This window comes from Clupea harengus, chromosome 16, assembly GCF_900700415.2.
Source record: "Clupea harengus chromosome 16, Ch_v2.0.2, whole genome shotgun sequence".
Taxonomy (NCBI): domain Eukaryota; kingdom Metazoa; phylum Chordata; class Actinopteri; order Clupeiformes; family Clupeidae; genus Clupea; species Clupea harengus.
In genome coordinates, this window is record NC_045167.1 from 16999719 (window position 1) to 17017218 (window position 17500).

Consider the following 17500-nt stretch of genomic DNA (forward strand, 5'->3'; position numbering starts at 1 on the left):
GCACGCACGCACGCACATACAGAATAGCATAGCATAGCACAAAAGGCCAATTGAGGGCTGTGCAGACAGCTCTTGTGTAAATAGCAGGCCGTGTTTTGAATAGATAAGGCTGAGGACATTTGACTGCACCTGATTTGGAGAGCCTTTCCTCTGTCTGTTAATACAGGGCAGTGGGAGCTGATCTGACGCACAGCATCACAGCAACGACTGCAAATGAACAGGACGTGTTTGTCTGTGTTCGTGTGCGTGTGTGTGCGTGTATGTTTTTTACATAGTGTGAATACACATCGTGTGTGTTTGCGCATGTATGTATTTGACATACTGTGAATACGCACCGTGCGTGTGTGTGTGTGTGTGTGTGTGTGTGAGAGAGTATTATGTCACTACCGGCTTTTATGCTATGACAAATAAATGAGGATGAATAGAATGATGCAGGTTCTTGGTAACACCTAGGCCCTTGTTTGTCCTCAGAGGACAGCACATTATCTGGGTGTCACTAAGATTAAACAATAACACTAAAGTCTGTTTTGATGTACAGTACATTAAGTACAGCTCTTCCATGGGTAAGACCATGGGTTGATACGGGTGGGAGTGAACCAGACAAGGGTATATTGTGTGCAGTCTGCTTGCATGTGATGGGAGGGATTCCTATGGAACAGGTTTCAAGCAACTCCCCATGTGTTCAGTTCAGTTCAGTTCAGTTCTATGCAAAAGTGTATGCAAAACCAGAAGGTGTGCATTTGAAGAAGCTGTCTATATCTCTCTCTCTCTCTGTGTGTGTGTGTGTGTGTGTGTGTGTGTGTGTGTGTGTGTGTGTGTGTGTGTGTGTGTGTGTGTGTGTGTGTGTGTGTGTGTGTGTGTGTGTGTGTGTGTGTACTGTCGTAATGTGGTTTAGAGAGTGTGTGTCTTGTGGTTTTGGAGAGCTTAAATAGATGACTGTTGAGTCTAGACAGAAGTTGTGTTTTTTCAGACAGTTTACTTCAACATTACTGTACACCACAGACATATGGACAAGCACACTCACACACACACACACCGAACACACACACACACACTCACACACACACACACACACACACACACTCACACACACACACACACACACAGACACACAGACACAGACACATACAAACACACACACACACACACACACACACAAGCACACACACACAGACACACACACACACACACACACTCACACACACCTGTGCACTCTAGACAACATTTGTGATGGTTGGTCTGTCAAGCTCTAATGCTTGGTGCGTCTGCTCAACTTCCTTATTTGTGTGTGTGTGTGTGTGTGTGTGTGTGTGTGTGTGTGTGTGTGTGTGTGTGTGTGTGTGTGTGTGTGTGTGTGAAAGAGGGAAAGAGACAGTGTGTGTGAGTGGGAGAGAAAGAGGGAAAGAGACAGTGTGTGTGAGAGAGAAAGAGGGAAAGAGACAGTGTGTGTGAGAGAGAGAGAAAGAGGGAAAGAGACAGTGTGTGTGAGAGAGAGAGAGAAAGAGGGAGAGAGACAGTGTGTGTGTGTGATAGAGAAAGAGGAAAGGAGGCCGTGTGTGTGAGAGAGAGAGAAAGAGGGAAAGAGACAGTGTGTGTGTGAGAGAGAGAGAGAAAGAGGTAGAGAGACAGTGTGTGAGAGAGAGAGAGAGAGAGAGAGAAAGAGGGAGAGAGACAGCCGGTATAAGAGTGAAAGAGAGAGAAATGCCACCATTTCAACATGCTCCACGACATTATCTTTCTCAGCCAGACAGTGTTTATATCTCATGTGACATTCATCTATAATACAGACACTCAATAGCATCCTTCAGAACAAGACAGAGGAGAGTGAAAAGAGAAGGGGATGAGAGAGGGAAGGGAAGGAGTGCTCAAAAAATAAATGTAGAAGAGTATTTTAAAGACGTAAAAATATTAAAGGTTTTAACCCTAACCCATCATGTCCCCCATGTTTCCCCCCCCCCCCCCCCCCCCCCCACACACACACACACTTCCTCTCTGTCTTCACTCCTGCTTACCTCTGCCACTTCGGCCGACGAAGCGCAGGTCGTTGAAGCGTGCCACCTGGTTCTTGAGGGCTGCGGTGGCGTTGCGCAGCTCCGCCGAGTAGTTCTCGTCGTTCCCCGCCATCACTGTCACCAGTGTTCCGTCTGGAATGTCACCCAAGGCCACCACCTGCCAGATGTGAAGAGAACAGCTGGGAATCAAAGATGCCTGCCTCACCATGGTGGTCTGTTCATCACTGTGTTATATATATATATATATATATATATATATATATAAATATAAATATATATACACGCACATTACATTTCATGTCAACATTTTGTTTCTTATATATCAAGGCTTTAGGTTATGAGATTTTGGAATGAGTTTATTTGATTAATTCCAATTTAAAGCGGCAGTAAATAGAATTTTTCTGTTTTGTTTTATTTTTAGTCAGTGTTGTTTCAAAATTCAGAAAATATCTTCTGTGGGAATCAGTAAAAATGTATGAATTGGAGATCCTCCAATAATAGGACATTATTCAGCATAATTCTTAAAACATATTTTGAAATTTAAAAATGCTTCTTTGTTTGGAAGAAAAAAGAAAAATGACACAAATTAATTGGCCTCATGTTTAACTATTTATTTGTGAGAATCCCCTCGCCTGTTGTACAGGCCTACTCCCTTTACTCAAATTCTTTAAAGTCTTTAAACAAATTCAGTTTACTTAATCACTGTTTTTGTGTAGCCTATTTCTTATCCAAATAGTAAATCTTCCAACATTCCTGGTCAATCGCGGTCGGTGTGGCCGCTGCTTGAGCGAGCTACACACCCAAGGCAAATATGAGCTCGGAGGACATTTTCATATTAACCGTAGTCGCAGTGTTTTATCAATAGGACATTAACAGCGATTTTACGAGGGGCCAGTATTAAGCCACACAAACACGCTTGAGTACTGAATTCTGGGTTTTGAAAAACGAAGAGAAAGTTAATTTACATGTCTGCCGACAGTTGAAAATGACGGAAGTCTGAGATGAATGAATTTCGGCTTCGCCACGACATCAAGACGTCCAATGAGGCATGTTAATGAGAAACATTTACGGAAAGCCGAAGGCCACGCGATCGAGTAATAAAATCAACAAAAACTGTATGCAAGCCAAATAATTTGGTTGAATCATCTAAGAAACATCTGGCCTTATTATTGACTCGAAGATCATGTGTGATAAATCCGTTTGAAGTTGAAACTGCTAGTAATTTCAAAGTTTGCGAATGATAGGCCTAAGCTCTAGTCATAATTTAATTGCGTTGCAATATGCCTTGGTATTAATTATTTGGATTTAACAGTATCTAGCCTACATATAATATGCAGTAATTCTTCTGCACATTTAGGCAACGTTATTAGGCTACTCTCTTTTTAAAAAGACAAACTATGAAGCATGGCAACACACACAGACACACACACGCACATGCTCTCCGGTGTTTTGTTTTGGCTGTAGGAAGTGGTGTGTGGTGTGGCCATCAGTGAGCTGCTGTCATAAACCATTACAGACAAACAGAGAGAGAGACAGATAGACAACTAGATAGATAGACCTCAAATGCAACTGGTATACCTTAAATGCAATGGGCAGGGTCTTGTTACAACGCCAGTGTGTGGGGAGCACGGAGCACAGGAAGTTGGGACTGTCTGTGCGCACCAGTTCCCCTGGATGGTCGGACAGCACCTCCACCATGCTCCTGTCCGCCATGCGGAGCTTGCCCACCAGGGTGGCACCACTGCCCTCCTGGGCGCCGAGGGGGAGACCCTCGCTCATCTTCCCACCAGACCCCAGTGTGGTGGAGGGGGGGGTGAAGCGGCGACCCGGGGCAGGGTCTGCTGGTCATGCACGCACAGCATAAACACACACACACACACGCACGCACGCACGCATACAGGGAGAGATAAAAAGAGATAACCGTTTTTGTTAATCAGCCATTAAAATATAGCGATATGGAGATGCTAGGACCTAAGTTTGGAGACCACCTAAAGAGACAAAACAAGCTCCACCTTTGTATTATACGTCAGAAATAATACAGATATTAATTTACTGCAAGCCCATTTTAAACAGTTTAAAATATGTAGTGCGAACAGTGTAGTCAAAAGGTCAAGGCTCTTCACTCTAGGTTTAATTTCTCTCCATGAAGTCGAGTTCCAGGCGACTTTAAATTACTGTTGAAATATTTTTGGCCAAAACATCTTACGGCGTAACCCCAGTTAACTTCCCCCACCGGTCGGAGCCCGAGCCAGCGCCAGTCCCGGAGGCAGATGAAACCATTAAAGCAGCGGCGCTCCGTCTGACAGGGGGAGCGGCCTGCTGTCATTCCGCCAACCACAATCGATGCCACATGAGTGCGGTTACGAGCCTCCGCTTAACTTACTGCCGCCCCCAACCCCAAACACGCACACACGCAGACAACCACACAGTGTAACCACCCAATATAAACATGCGGCAGCCTGTGGACTAAAATGTGCTGGTGGAATATTTCGGAGGAAAGTCGTGAAAGTGTGCGCGAAAGAGAGGGGAGAGAGAGAGAGAGAGATTAAAGCGTGCGTGTGCCCTTGCTAAATTGGCATCGAGTCTGTCAGACTCGCTGGCTCAATTCTTACGAAGAGCGCCTGTTCCGCAGTTAACAGGGAAGTTAAGATCGGTCAGATAAAGTCGCTACCTCCCGTATTCACACAGACTCACAAAGCGTGAAGCGTGGAAACGTACTTCTGCTAAACAGACTAAATTAACAGTACAATAAAATGTCGTACCGTATTTTGCGTCCCAAAGAAACACCATTTGTTCTTCCGGTGTAGTCTCCACTCAGTAATAACGTCCAAGGCTTTTGAGAGATGGTGTTTCAAGAAAAGCCTCTTTAGTACACTAAACGTGCAGTGGATTCCAGACTGACGCGTGGGTTGGATATTAATGGACTCCTTGGTGGTCTTGATGTATCCAGTGGGGCAAGCTGGTTCCGGTGAGGTCTCGGTGTAAACTTCCCGCAGCCAAGTCAAACAACCCGTTCATGTGAGGTCTATCTGTATTTCATGCCCGCTTCCGACACGAGGAAAGAAAAATCCCCAAGACGTCGCTACACAGCACAGTTAAAGCGAAAGTAAGAGGACGATGCAAAAACTTCTTGATGGGGGATCTCTGTAAGTGATGGTGCGCGCAAGAGGACACCTCCAAGGTAACGCACAGCTCTCCAGACGCACTTGGCTACACTGTAAGCACCCACGTCTTCGCACCACTGTGTGTACACCTTTAAGCTCGTCAGTTCAATAATGTATACAACTGAATTTGGGGGTGACACTTTTTAAACTGTCGTATAAATTTTAAACGTGCAGTTGTGGATGCCTCCTCTTCATAATCCTGTGGGCACACCCTAGCACACACGTCCGCACAGTTCCTTGTCCTGCCGTTGTGTGAATGGACGTCCCGTCAACAGGGCTGGCTTTTACCGGCAGTGGGCAGTGCAGGAATGCATCCGACGAGGATCTGATTTGCATATAGCAGCTTGGAGGCAGCCTGATTGGATAATACCTATCACTCTCTCGCTATCCATCCAATTAGCTGCTCTCTGCCACATTTCAGCCAATCAAAGGTCCGTCCGAAATAACGGAGGAGTCAGGGAGCCCTGCTTGCGAGCAGTCAATGGGATTCCAGGGGTGCACAGCGTGCCAAGGCAAAACTGTCGCTTTCTTGAGCTGTCTCTGTTACATGAACATCGAACCTTACAAAAACAGCGCAGACGAGAGTAGGCAAGGCACCAGTTTCACTTTGTCTGCCTTAAACAAATTTAGAGAGTGAGTATACATTTGGTAGGAGGCTATTGAATACGGTACAGATGCATATTTATGCAAATGTATGGGTCATTTCATTTTCAAATTGGGTAGAGAACGAGAGATGTTCTACAGATACTTTGTTATTCCATCGAATCATGATCCTTTATAGGTGGTACTAGTGGATCTTGGAAGTGGATCTTCTGACGAGGATACCTGGATTCCCCTCACAGTTATTAACGTTAGTAACGCCGGAGTACAGAAGTATAGTTGATTAGGTACAACAGACATCAGTGGGCCTGCCTCTGTGAAAAATAGACCTACTAGATGTTTCCTAAACGACTAATCCCTCACATAATGTAACATGTCTTCAAAAACAAATCAGGCAAATTTGTCAGAAAATCTAAAGTACTTCAAGAAATCGACACATGTACGTGTAAGTATCTTTGAAACCAGTACAAACCCTGCGTTGCTTGTCGTAATTATGCAGGGAATGGCGAAAATAATCAGCCCCATATCTGTCACTATATAGTAAGCTACCAGATTTAACCGACAGAGGGCAACATACGGCTTGGACTGCAGAGACACGTTAACGTTTGTAAAATCGACACTTTGGCATTAATTGCATTTTTACCTTCTAACATGTTATACTTTGAACCCACTCAAACGGACTAGGCCTACTTATTACATCAGAGTTTGTACTTTCGTACAATTAATAGGCTATATCCAGTGGTTGAACGATTCAAATCTATTCCATGATCACAGATGGTGGACATATTAGTTAAAATAGACGTCGTGATAAAACTGGTTCAATTATGAACTGAGAGAGAGAGAGAGAGAGAGAGAGGCGTGAAGAGTTTAACAATAAAACAGCTGCATTTTTCTACAATGTATTGGCCATAAACGCGGAGAGAAAGAAAGCAGACTGTAAAGTGACATTTTCGTGTTGAGGATCTAAATCCCTAATCCAGTTTACCGTTTTATTTATAACTCTTTACATTTTTGTCCCAACCGGCGCTAAAAGGCATTGCAAGCACGCCCCTCATTAAGGGGTTGGTACATTTGATTTGACATATTAGTCTCTTCGTGTCTGGAAGTTTTAAGAGGGCTGCCAGTTATCCGCCTATGCACCAACTGCTGGCCTAGTCTTAAGATTTAGCCACGGGGTTGAATATAAAAAATGTAACGGCTAGCGCTTCAGGTTTTCCAGGCGGCCTGCCCCGGGTGATTGAAAGTGACTGGCCGCCTCTGACGGTAAACGGAGAGGGGATTTCCACAAGTCTACTCAGCACCTCCAAGCATTACAGTAGCCTTTAAACCTGTTGACATGAAAGGGAGACAGCACCTGGTCAAGTCAAATTAGTTCTATACGTTTGGCATCCTTAAGCATAAGCGAGCTGTGATATGCCTGAAGCGAACCTTTTGGCAATGTTCATCCATCGCCAGAGGCATCGGGTGCTGACGTGCCCGTGGGCTATTTTCTGAAAGTTTAATTATTTTCACTTTTAAAGTTTTTTTTATAAAGCTGAAAATATTAATGTTTTTTGTCATATTCTCTCGACTCGTCAATTAATTTGGTTGCCATTGCAGGAAGTAATCTGCGTCAAATAGGCTATTTTATCAGGCCGAGGTGATAAGGTGCCGTCACGCGAGGAGAGGCCTTTGTCCACGGTGAGCCTGTGACCTGTCTCTAGTTCTACAACCAACGGCCTGTCTGTGAAGTCAAGCACGTGTCCTGCCTCAAGACGCGCGTCCTTATCTCGACCTCCTGGGTTTGGTCAGAACAGCAAGAGGCTATCAGGAGCAGTTTAAACCACTACGTTAGATTACAGACAAATCTATTTCACATCGGCTAGCCTATTGTGCCCACGATGCTTTGAGTAACACTTGCGCACCCATTTGGCCTTGTCGTGCGTGACAGTTAATAGGGTTGCATGAGTCATGTACTGGGACCCATTGGTGAGGTCCATGCCATTATGAAAGACATGTTCATCTGTGCGCGTATTAAGGCACGCAGACCAGTGGCAGATGCTCAGCGTGACGCAAAGACCAGGCATTGTTCGTGTCTGTTCAACAGCCTCGAGTCAATTACGCATTTAACTGGAAAAGCACGACACTGAATAAAAACCATTTACGCTTCCTTTTTTTACGGAGAAATATGGGATGAAACATTTCCTCTGCGCAATTCACCATCAATAGTCATAAATTACTATTAAATTCTAGTGAATATGGCATGTGGAAATAAAATATAATGTTTTAAGTTACACACCATTGAGGACAACTCTGGAATTTTGTTTTAGTCAAAAGGACAAAGCGTTAAAGTCCAAGTGATCTGACAACATTGAACAGGATACGAATATCTAACAACTTTTTCAAATGTTTTGCAGTAATACAGTATAAAATTGTTACACTATTTATTGAACTCCCAAAACTATTTGGAGAACAATATTTGCAGGCTATTTGAATTCACACTACACACATTTCATGACAGCTTTTGTAAAAATCGTTATGCATGTGTAATAAAAGCGATCTTCATTTAAAGAAAATTAGAAACATTTGTTTTCAGATAAGCAACATTAAGATGTTCCTGCTGTTTTTAACGAAACAATAAAACACGGAAATGTTTATCCTATATTGAATTTAGTGGTTAATATGTTTTACATTTTACATTTTAAACAATTTATTTCAAGAATATTTACACCTGTCACACGCGTATCCTTATTACTGTGGTAGCCTGTTTCTGTGGCTTAGTATTTTATTTTAATTAAAAAAATGTATTGACAGTAAGCTCAAATCCTGCAGACGAAATTGTGCCCACTTTATCTTTGAAAGACATTCTTAATATTGAACAGGTTGCCTGTTTAGGATATGCTCATTTCAAAGTCAGAGATGGAATATTTGAAAGTGACCTATGTCCATACATTTCTTACAGTGTGTGACCTTCCCTGCAGTGCATCGAAGCAGTTTTCCCCCCTTCTCCTGCAAAAGCTCTCACTGGTAAATCAACAACCATTGCAGGACGTGCATCTTGAGTTTCCCCTCTGTCTTGCGCAGCCCTGAACCGGTGTAATTGGAGTACTCCACCTCGCGAGATCAATAGCGCTTGTAGTCGGCTATAAAATGTATTGATATGCGTCGCAGGGCTACAAATGCACTGCCATGTTTCAGTGATCAATATCCTGCAGGTACACCGGGTCAATGTGTTAAGCAAAGATCGCCTTATGATTTAGCATACAGGTACAATTATTTAACTGAATGACACGACATTTTAAACTTCCATTTTCAATAGATGGCACAAAACGGTCTCAGTTGCATAAAAACAAAATTGTTCTAAATTGAAACAATTATTTGCGCATTTGTGTTTTCTTCTTCAATGCTGGTTTCCGTACGTGTCAATGCGTAGGATAATCTACCAGTGTACAGCAAAAGTCTTTTAAAATATACTATACATTTTATGCCACCTATCCATAAAAATCACATTAATGAATTATGATTATTATTATATATCACTTTAAATGTAATTAAATTAAATTAAATTAAATTAAATGAACCACAATTGTATTTTTAAAAAGTGCAATTTCAACTCTATTATACCTGTATGTATACCCATACCTATGCCTGATATCAAGTCGCTGTGCTATTGTTCAAGACGCCTAACGCCTTGGTCACCTGTGGTCAACAAGAGCCCTGATCCCACCCACATCCACTCACTCGCCTACCCAACCTCTCCCTCTCTCAATCAAACCAACAGACAACAGTGTTTGGAAATGCATGCCTTTGTCAAAAGTGTCTGAAAACCAAAAAATGGGGGAAGACAGGTGAGATGAGAGACCATGAAACAAAATGCTGTGACAGCTGCACACACACAAACGAAACAAACTCGACACCTCAAACACAAAACAGTGTGCCCGATGCAAAATGAACGTGACGGTAAACCATCCTGTGAAAATTAAAGCGGAATGGGACTGGTAAGGAAAGCACTTGCGCTGGCAGGACTAAGAAAATTCTGGGAGTTACCAAAGAGCGAGTTGCTGTTTCGGCCCTTCCTCATCAGATACATGGCCCAGGAGAGACCCGTGGACGAGCTGAAGCCTCCGGGGTTCATGCTGGCCCTCTTGTAGATTGGGGGGGCTTTGAGAGGGAGAGAGAGGAAGAGAGACGAACTTCCTGCTAACTAATCTGTGGAGTCCTGACGTTGCCCAACTGCCTCCCACTTTGGCTAATCTGGAGAAGCCGCCGCCAGACCCTCTACGCTATATACTCCAGCTGTGCCCCCCTCAAACACACACACACACACACACACACACACACACACACACATACACCAATACACACGCCCACACACTCCTACACGCACGCCAACATGCTTATGAGCAAAAAGCCGTGAGGAAGAAGCAAATGTGAAAAAAGAAGAGAGGAGAGGAAAGGAGAGAGGAGATGAGAGGAGGAGAGGAGAGGAGAGCCCCTGCCCCGTTTAGTAGAGCCTCAGGAGACAGCCGCCTCTCTGCCCCCAGGCTATCTCTACCTGCTCATTTCATTTAACTACTTAAATGATTTTCTCTCAGCCTCTCCTCACTTACCCCCACCCTCTCTCTCTCTCCCTCTCCCTCTCTCTCGCTCTCCCCCTTTTCTCTTTTACATACTCCCACTCTGTTCATCTCTCTCTCTCTCCCTCTCTCGTCTGTCTCTTTCTCTGTGTAAAAGTGTCACATGGTAGTGTGCACTGGAGCTCTAGTTAAAGCTGACTTCATTTTTTGCATGAGAGATGAGACTATGAAAGTGCAGGCTTACAGATAGATGAGAGAAAGAGACCAAGATAGATACTAGATAGATAGATAGATAGATAGATAGATAGATAGATAGATAGATAGACAGAGAGTCTGAGCTGATGTGTTGGGGTACACAGATGTCACCCTTAACTCTTAGATATGTATTGGATCCAGTCCAGAGAACTGCCAGGCTGAGAGGTAGATGTTCTGAGTTAGGATTTTACCAATCCCAAATTTAGCATGATGTAGTGCTGTTAGAGGAAAGATTCCCATTGCTTCCTTTTTAGGCGTATGTGATTCACTTGAGCTCTGTGGTGGGAAGGGCAGAGAAGCAATAGTCTTAAGGTTGTGATTTGGTCACCAGTCTGGTCACCCTGTGGTCACCCAGAGCAGATCTCTCTTTGTGTGTGCGAGTGGTTGTGGTGAGAGACTGCACACGATACATGAGGTGGAGTTTCAACAGCAATGGTCTGTGTATGAGGGAGAGGGAGCAGAGAGGGATTGGAGATGTTTATGACTCTTCATAAACACACACACACACACACACACACACACACACACACACTTACGTGTACACAGTAACACACACACACATACACACACACACACACACACACTTAGGTGTACACACAGAAACTCAGATGCACTACAAAGTTTGGTTACACAGCAGTTGTCCTGGTAAGCCGCACTGAGTTATAATGGTGGTAGATAAAGGAGACAGCAGCAGATACAACTACCACAGATGGGCCCATTTATTTATGTTCATTGACCACACAAAGACAAAATATGAAGCATGGCAACACACACCCACACACACACACACACACACACCACATGCAACATATGCCTGTGTAGACTCAGAGCTTGTGTGTGTGTGTGTGTGCATGTGTGTGTGTGTGTGTGTGTGTATTTGTGAGTGTGTGAGGAAGTGAATGTGCTCAAGGTGTATTGATCCTCATTGGCCTCGGGGTGGCCTGTCTCCAGGGCTTATAGGGGACAGACTGGCCCTGGGCACTTTTGGAGAGGACATGTCCACCAAAAGGACACACACACAAACACACACACACACACACACACACACACACACACACACACAGGTCCAGAGCACTAGAGGAAGATCAATCCATAACCATCTCAGCCATAACCACTGTCATGGTACTTCTTCAAACCAAAATGACATCCAGTCGAATCACTGTAACCCGACAGTCCTAATCATCCATTTCTCCATCTCCGTGTTTGACCCAAATACGGCTAGAGTAGGAAACACATGCATGTCAACACAAAACTTTGCCAGGACTGATATTAACTATACTATATGTTTTCCTGTGTGTAACTAAAATAGTCACACAGTCAAGGAGAGACTTTCTGAAGTCTGCTGCAATGTTTAAGTTTAGTTTAGTCTATTGTTTGTCCCACATAGTGTTTGTCAAAAGACCAGGCTAGTCACTGTAATGTACACAAGCAAAAGGCAGAAAGGGAACTGCATATGTGTGGAAATACCGGGAACATGTGGAATACACAAAGTAGTTTATAGACAGACAGTTGTAGACGTCCGGACACTGTTTTTATGATGCCATATGTTATTTATTATTATTATTATTATCTATGCATCTAATTATTATAAAAAAATAAGAAACACTTCTAAGAAGTTAAGTTAACTCAGACGTTAATCACCAAACTGCATTTTGATATTGCCATTGCGCTGCAATCTGTCAGCATGATCTTCATCAGTGGGGATAAATAATGTGTTCAGAGGCCCCGTACATTGGCATTGATTCATCATTCAAAAACCTACCACTGCACAACTAATCACAAACTTTGAATATGCGTCATCAACAGAACTATAAGGCAAAAATGAGTGGGGAACATTGATAAAATACAAATACCCCAAATACCTCGAAAATTATTTCGGGTAGTTAATGCTACTAATGTCTTAAAACAAATATTACTTACATTAACTTAAATTTCTCTAAATTCATTAATTCATTAATTCATGTGTTGACTTTATTGAAGTAAATTACCATTCTCTTCTCGCTGACTTAATTCTTCCTCTCTCTGTGACTCACTGACTTTTTTCTCTCTTTCTCTACTCCCCCCCCACCCCCCTCTCCCTCTCTCTCTGGAACAGTTAGTTAAGAGAAAGAGAGAAAGAGAGAGAGAGAGGAATGTAACTGTCCCGTTAGTTCTTCTCTATAATTCATGGCTCTGTTGTGCAGATGCAGTTAACTGCTGCTTAAAAGTAATTAATTGATTTTCTGACATATCAGTTAGCAGGACAGTGAGGCAACAGAGCAAAGCACTCCGCACTCTTTCTCTCCCCCGACTCTCTCGCTCTCGCTCTCTCTCTTTCTCTCTCTCTCTTTCTTTCCCTTTCTCTCTCTGACCTGCTCACTTCAAATATTTCATTTGTTTTATTTAAACTCAGGTCACTACTATGACAAAATGTCAATTTTTATTTCAATGTCTATCAATAGATAGGAAAGATGCATGTGTTTATGTGTGGAGGTGACACAGATGTCCTTTAGAATGGCAGCCTACACGCACGCACACACACACACACACACACACACACACACACACACACACACACACACACACACACACACACACACACACACACACACACACACACACACACACACACACACACACACACACACACACACACATTCTCCAGCTGTATTGACATTGCTGCTGATGAGAGGGTGCTCCACTTCTCAGACACACACTTTTTTGACGTCAGCATCACAAGAGGGCTTCTTTTCCCATGAACCTTTTGAGAAAGTCCCCCCAAACAACCCTTTCTCATGCAGATAGACAGCCAGACAGACAGACAGACCCCCCCCCACACACACACACACACACACAAACACACACACACACAACTACACACTGTCTGCGAAGTCAGACTGAGAGATACCTGTACATTTTCTCTGTCTGTGTAAAAAAAAAAGCGCATTAACACCACCTTATGTCTCTTATAACATATTTACAACAATGTCATAGAACCTTAATAAAGAGGTGGGCAATTCAGGATTGTACTCCCTTATGTGTGAATTGTGTCTTTGTGTTTACTGCTTTTTCACCTATGAATCACTATTGCAACTTACTGTGCTATAGGCCTAGTTGTCCAGTTGCTACACAGTTGTCTGCTGTGTGTGTGTGTGTGTGTGTGTGTGTGTGTGTGTGTGTGGTTGTGTGTGTGTGTGTGGTTGGGTGTGTGTGTGTGTGTGTGTGTGTGTGTTTGTGTGTGTGTGTGTGTGTGGTTGTGTGTGTGTGTGTTTGTGTGTGTGTTTGTGTGTGTGTGTGCGTGTGTGTATGTGTGTGAGAGCATGTGTCCCAGAGGACTGGAATAACAGGTCAGCTGCACTAATACCCTCCTCCTTAAGAAGCTAACGACACGGACTTTAACTATCCCTCTGTGAGACTCAAGCTCTCCACACCCTTGATGTTATTCCCTGAGGCCTCATACCCTAGCAGCCCTGGAGACTGGAGACTAGTGACTGTCCACTGCCTCAGCCGCTGCCCAGGCCTGGGACAGGGACAGATGCCGGGCCGCATCTGAGTGTGTTTGGATGGTCATTTTGTAGGCACAGTGTTGACCAATGGGGGGGCTGAGATGACAGGTAAAAGGCTTTAGAAACATGAAGTCTCTGTGTATGCAAATGATTGAGTGAGTACTTCAAATAAAGCAATATCCTCCTGTGTAGTTCTCAGAACTATTACTTAAATAAAAGCACAGTTCTGAATAAAAATTCTGGGTAACACTTCATTTGCATAGTCCGCCTACAGCGACTTTGCAGATGGCTTGTTGAAATTCAAGTTCAGTCTTTCTAAATGTTCACTGCACATCACTTTAACCAACCCCAACCCCAAACCTTTTATTTTTTATTTTTTTGTAACCCCCCCCCCCCTTTCTTTCCTACTGTGAGGCGCATTGTGTTACCTCCTTGTATGAAACGCGCCGTACAAACAAAGTTTGATTTGATTTGAACCATAACCCTAAATTGTAGTTAACAGTTTCAGCAGATTGTTTGTTTATAATCTGAGCAACGGTAGACTATCCAAATAAAGTGTGATCAAATTCTGAATTAATATCAGCATTTTTTTTTCATTTGGTCTCTAATTGTATCTAACTTTATTTAAAATATTCCTTGTTTTCACTTTGTATACAGTGTTAAAAGTAGGGCTGTCAGCGTTAACGTGTTAATCTATGCGATTAATGCGGACGCGATTAACGGGATAAAATATTTTAACGCAATTAACGCAACTAGAAAAAAAATGTTATGAAGTTATGACAGGAAGCGATGCGGAGAAGAGGTGGGAGAGGATTGGGAAATTACATCAGGCCAGACTTGAACCTATGTCCCCTCGGGCAAATTAAATAGGGGGCTTGGCCTACCAAAAGCCCCCCTTGTTCAAAGTGGGGAATGACAGAAAAAGTTTGAGAACCACTGCGGTAGTTGAAGATGGAGAGAGCTGAGGGATTGTTGGGCGGAAAGTTTCTGTTTAATAGGCAAAATTACGGAACAATCGACAAAACTAAAGTTGTATGTAGCATTTGTCAAATTGAATTTAGCTATCACAGAAGCAGCTCGTCTTTAAGTTATCACCTTAATGCAAAGCACCCGACAGAAAGCAGTCCCAGGTTAGATGGTCGCCAACCCACACTCTACGACTTCTTTAGTAAAATAACTAGACCAGTCCGTGAAAAGGTTACCAAGGCTTTAGCAGTTTGGGTTGCCGGTGACTGTCGGACCATCAACATAGTTAAGGACATTGGGCTGACTGAGGTGATTCGAATTGCTTCAGGAGACAACTCTTACGATTTACCGTTGAGGGGCACCATTGTGTCTCGCATACATTCCTTTTATGACGGCGAGAGAGCGCGAAAAATTCAGCTCCTCGAGCAAGCTGCCACCGTCACCCTTACTGGTGACCACTGGACATCAGTCATCAATGACAATTACCTGGGTGTCACAGCTCATTTGATTGACAATGTATGGAAATTGAGATATTTTTCATTGGAAGTAAAAAAAAAAAAACAGACAAACAAACTTTTAATCGCGATTAATCTAGATCATCGGTTCCCAAACTGGGGTACGCGAAGTGGTTCAGGGGGTACGCGGGGAGAAAATTTCCGCGATAACAGAAAACGGACGGAATTCGCAGAATGTACCGTTTGAAACAGAATTGCAACTTTCAGACGGAAACATCATTTTGTGCAACAAAATCGCCCAAATTCCCCTGTATTTTGTCCTGCAAGGCTGTATTTCTTTCTTATAAACACAACAACGATCGCAACGATGAACAAGCATTAATTAGAAAACAAAACCACTGAGAAAATGTCACGTCTGTGGTGAACACCGCTCCGGCCACGCCCCCCTATTCAACACAGACCTCCGTAGCAGCCTGTCAAATGAATTCGCTCATCTTCCCAATCGCCTGCAAATAATGTTTTTTTTAGTCTTCTGTTCTGTTGATGGCTGGCAAACAACAACCTTAGAAGGTTTGGGTCACTTGTGGCACATATTATTCACTCATTTTAAGCCATCAATCTACCTCTGGGTGAACAAAATGAGCCGAAACGGAGGGGGGGGGGGGGGGGGGGGGGGTACGCAGCTGGAGATTAAATGTCTGAAGGGGTACGGGACTGTAAAAAGTTTGGGAACCACTGATCTAGATTAATGAATTTCAAAATGTGAGATTAAGTAGTTAATTTTTTTTTATCTATTGACAGCCCTAGTTAAAAGTAAGCCTATGGAATAACATAAAATAGTGTAGATACTGACTGAGCAATGTACAAATATTTGTCTTAAATTAATCCAGGATCAAGGCCTCCCTTTTCCACTCCATATCAGATTTCCTCAGATAAATCTGCTATCATAGATTTTGAGCAGGGGTGTATTTTTGGGATGGTCCGCTGTGTTTGGGCCGGATGATGGCGTGTGTGTGTGTGTGAGTGTGTGTGTGTGCGTGCCTGTGTGGTGAATTATTTAGTGAGCCCCTTCAGTTGAACGCTGGCTATCAGCTTTATGATGAGCATTTCCTGTGAAATCACTGATTGATTTTCTGACACAAGTAATGACAACTTAGAGGCAGGGCAGAGAGAGAGAGAGAGAGAGAGAGAGAGAGAGAGTATATCTGTGTGTGTTGTTTGTGTGTGTGTGTGTGTGTGTGTGTGTGTGTGTGTGTGTGTGTGTGTGTGTGTGTGTGTGTGTGTGAGTGTGTATGCGTAAGCATGAGTTATGTCTGTGTGTTTAGCTTTGTAACCAACATAGGCTCCATTGAACGTTCTGTTGTTCCTGGGAGAGAGAGAGAGAGAGAGAGTATATCTGTGTGTGTGTGTGTGTGTGTGTGTGTGTGTGTGTGTCTGAGATAGAGAGAGAGAGCAAGAGAGAGAGAGAGAGAGTCCTTCAAACTTCCATCTTGGAGAGGTTTCTCATGGACTGTCTAAAGTGTAGCAGTACCTGGCAAAACTCCAGCTAAGTCCGCCCTGGATATGAAGTGCATTTGGGGCTGTCCGTATGGCAGATGCCAAAGCGTATACTCAGTGAGATGAGCGTATACTCAGTGAGATGCCAAAGCGTTTATTCAGTGAGATGAGCGAAGGAGAGGAAAGGGAGACAGCGAACGAGAGGAAGATGGAAGATGGAGTGATGAGTGGGAGAGGGGGAGAAGTCGCCTCAGGCAGTGTTTAGTGCAGTTTGAATGGATGAACAGGAGCAATGGAGCAGAAAACACACACACACACACACACACTCACACACACACTCACACACACACACACACTCACACACTCACTCACACTCACACTCACACCCATATAGCCACACACACACACACACACACACACACACACACACACACACACACACACACACACACACACACACACACACACACACACACACACACACACACACACACACACACACACACACAC

General features: G+C 43.5%; 1 protein-coding gene across 4 annotated transcripts in view; it reads right to left on the reverse strand.

Annotated features, from left to right (window-relative positions):
* The window catches only part of runx1 (RUNX family transcription factor 1), a 51740-nt gene that overhangs the window by 11591 nt on the left and 22649 nt on the right, over nucleotides 1-17500 (reverse strand). For 2 of the 4 annotated variants that reach the window (XM_012815489.3, XM_012815487.3), the window contains exons 1-3: nucleotides 4775-5436; nucleotides 3591-3850; nucleotides 2013-2169 (exon numbers count right to left, since the gene is read on the reverse strand). In XM_012815489.3, coding sequence (XP_012670943.1) covers nucleotides 2013-2169; nucleotides 3591-3850; nucleotides 4775-4802 — 445 coding nt within the window. In that variant the 5' untranslated portion in view covers nucleotides 4803-5436. Of the gene's footprint in view, nucleotides 1-2012; nucleotides 2170-3590; nucleotides 3851-4774; nucleotides 5437-17500 lie in introns of those variants that run through there. The other 2 variants (XM_031582818.2, XM_031582817.2) reach the window with 1 other exon arrangement.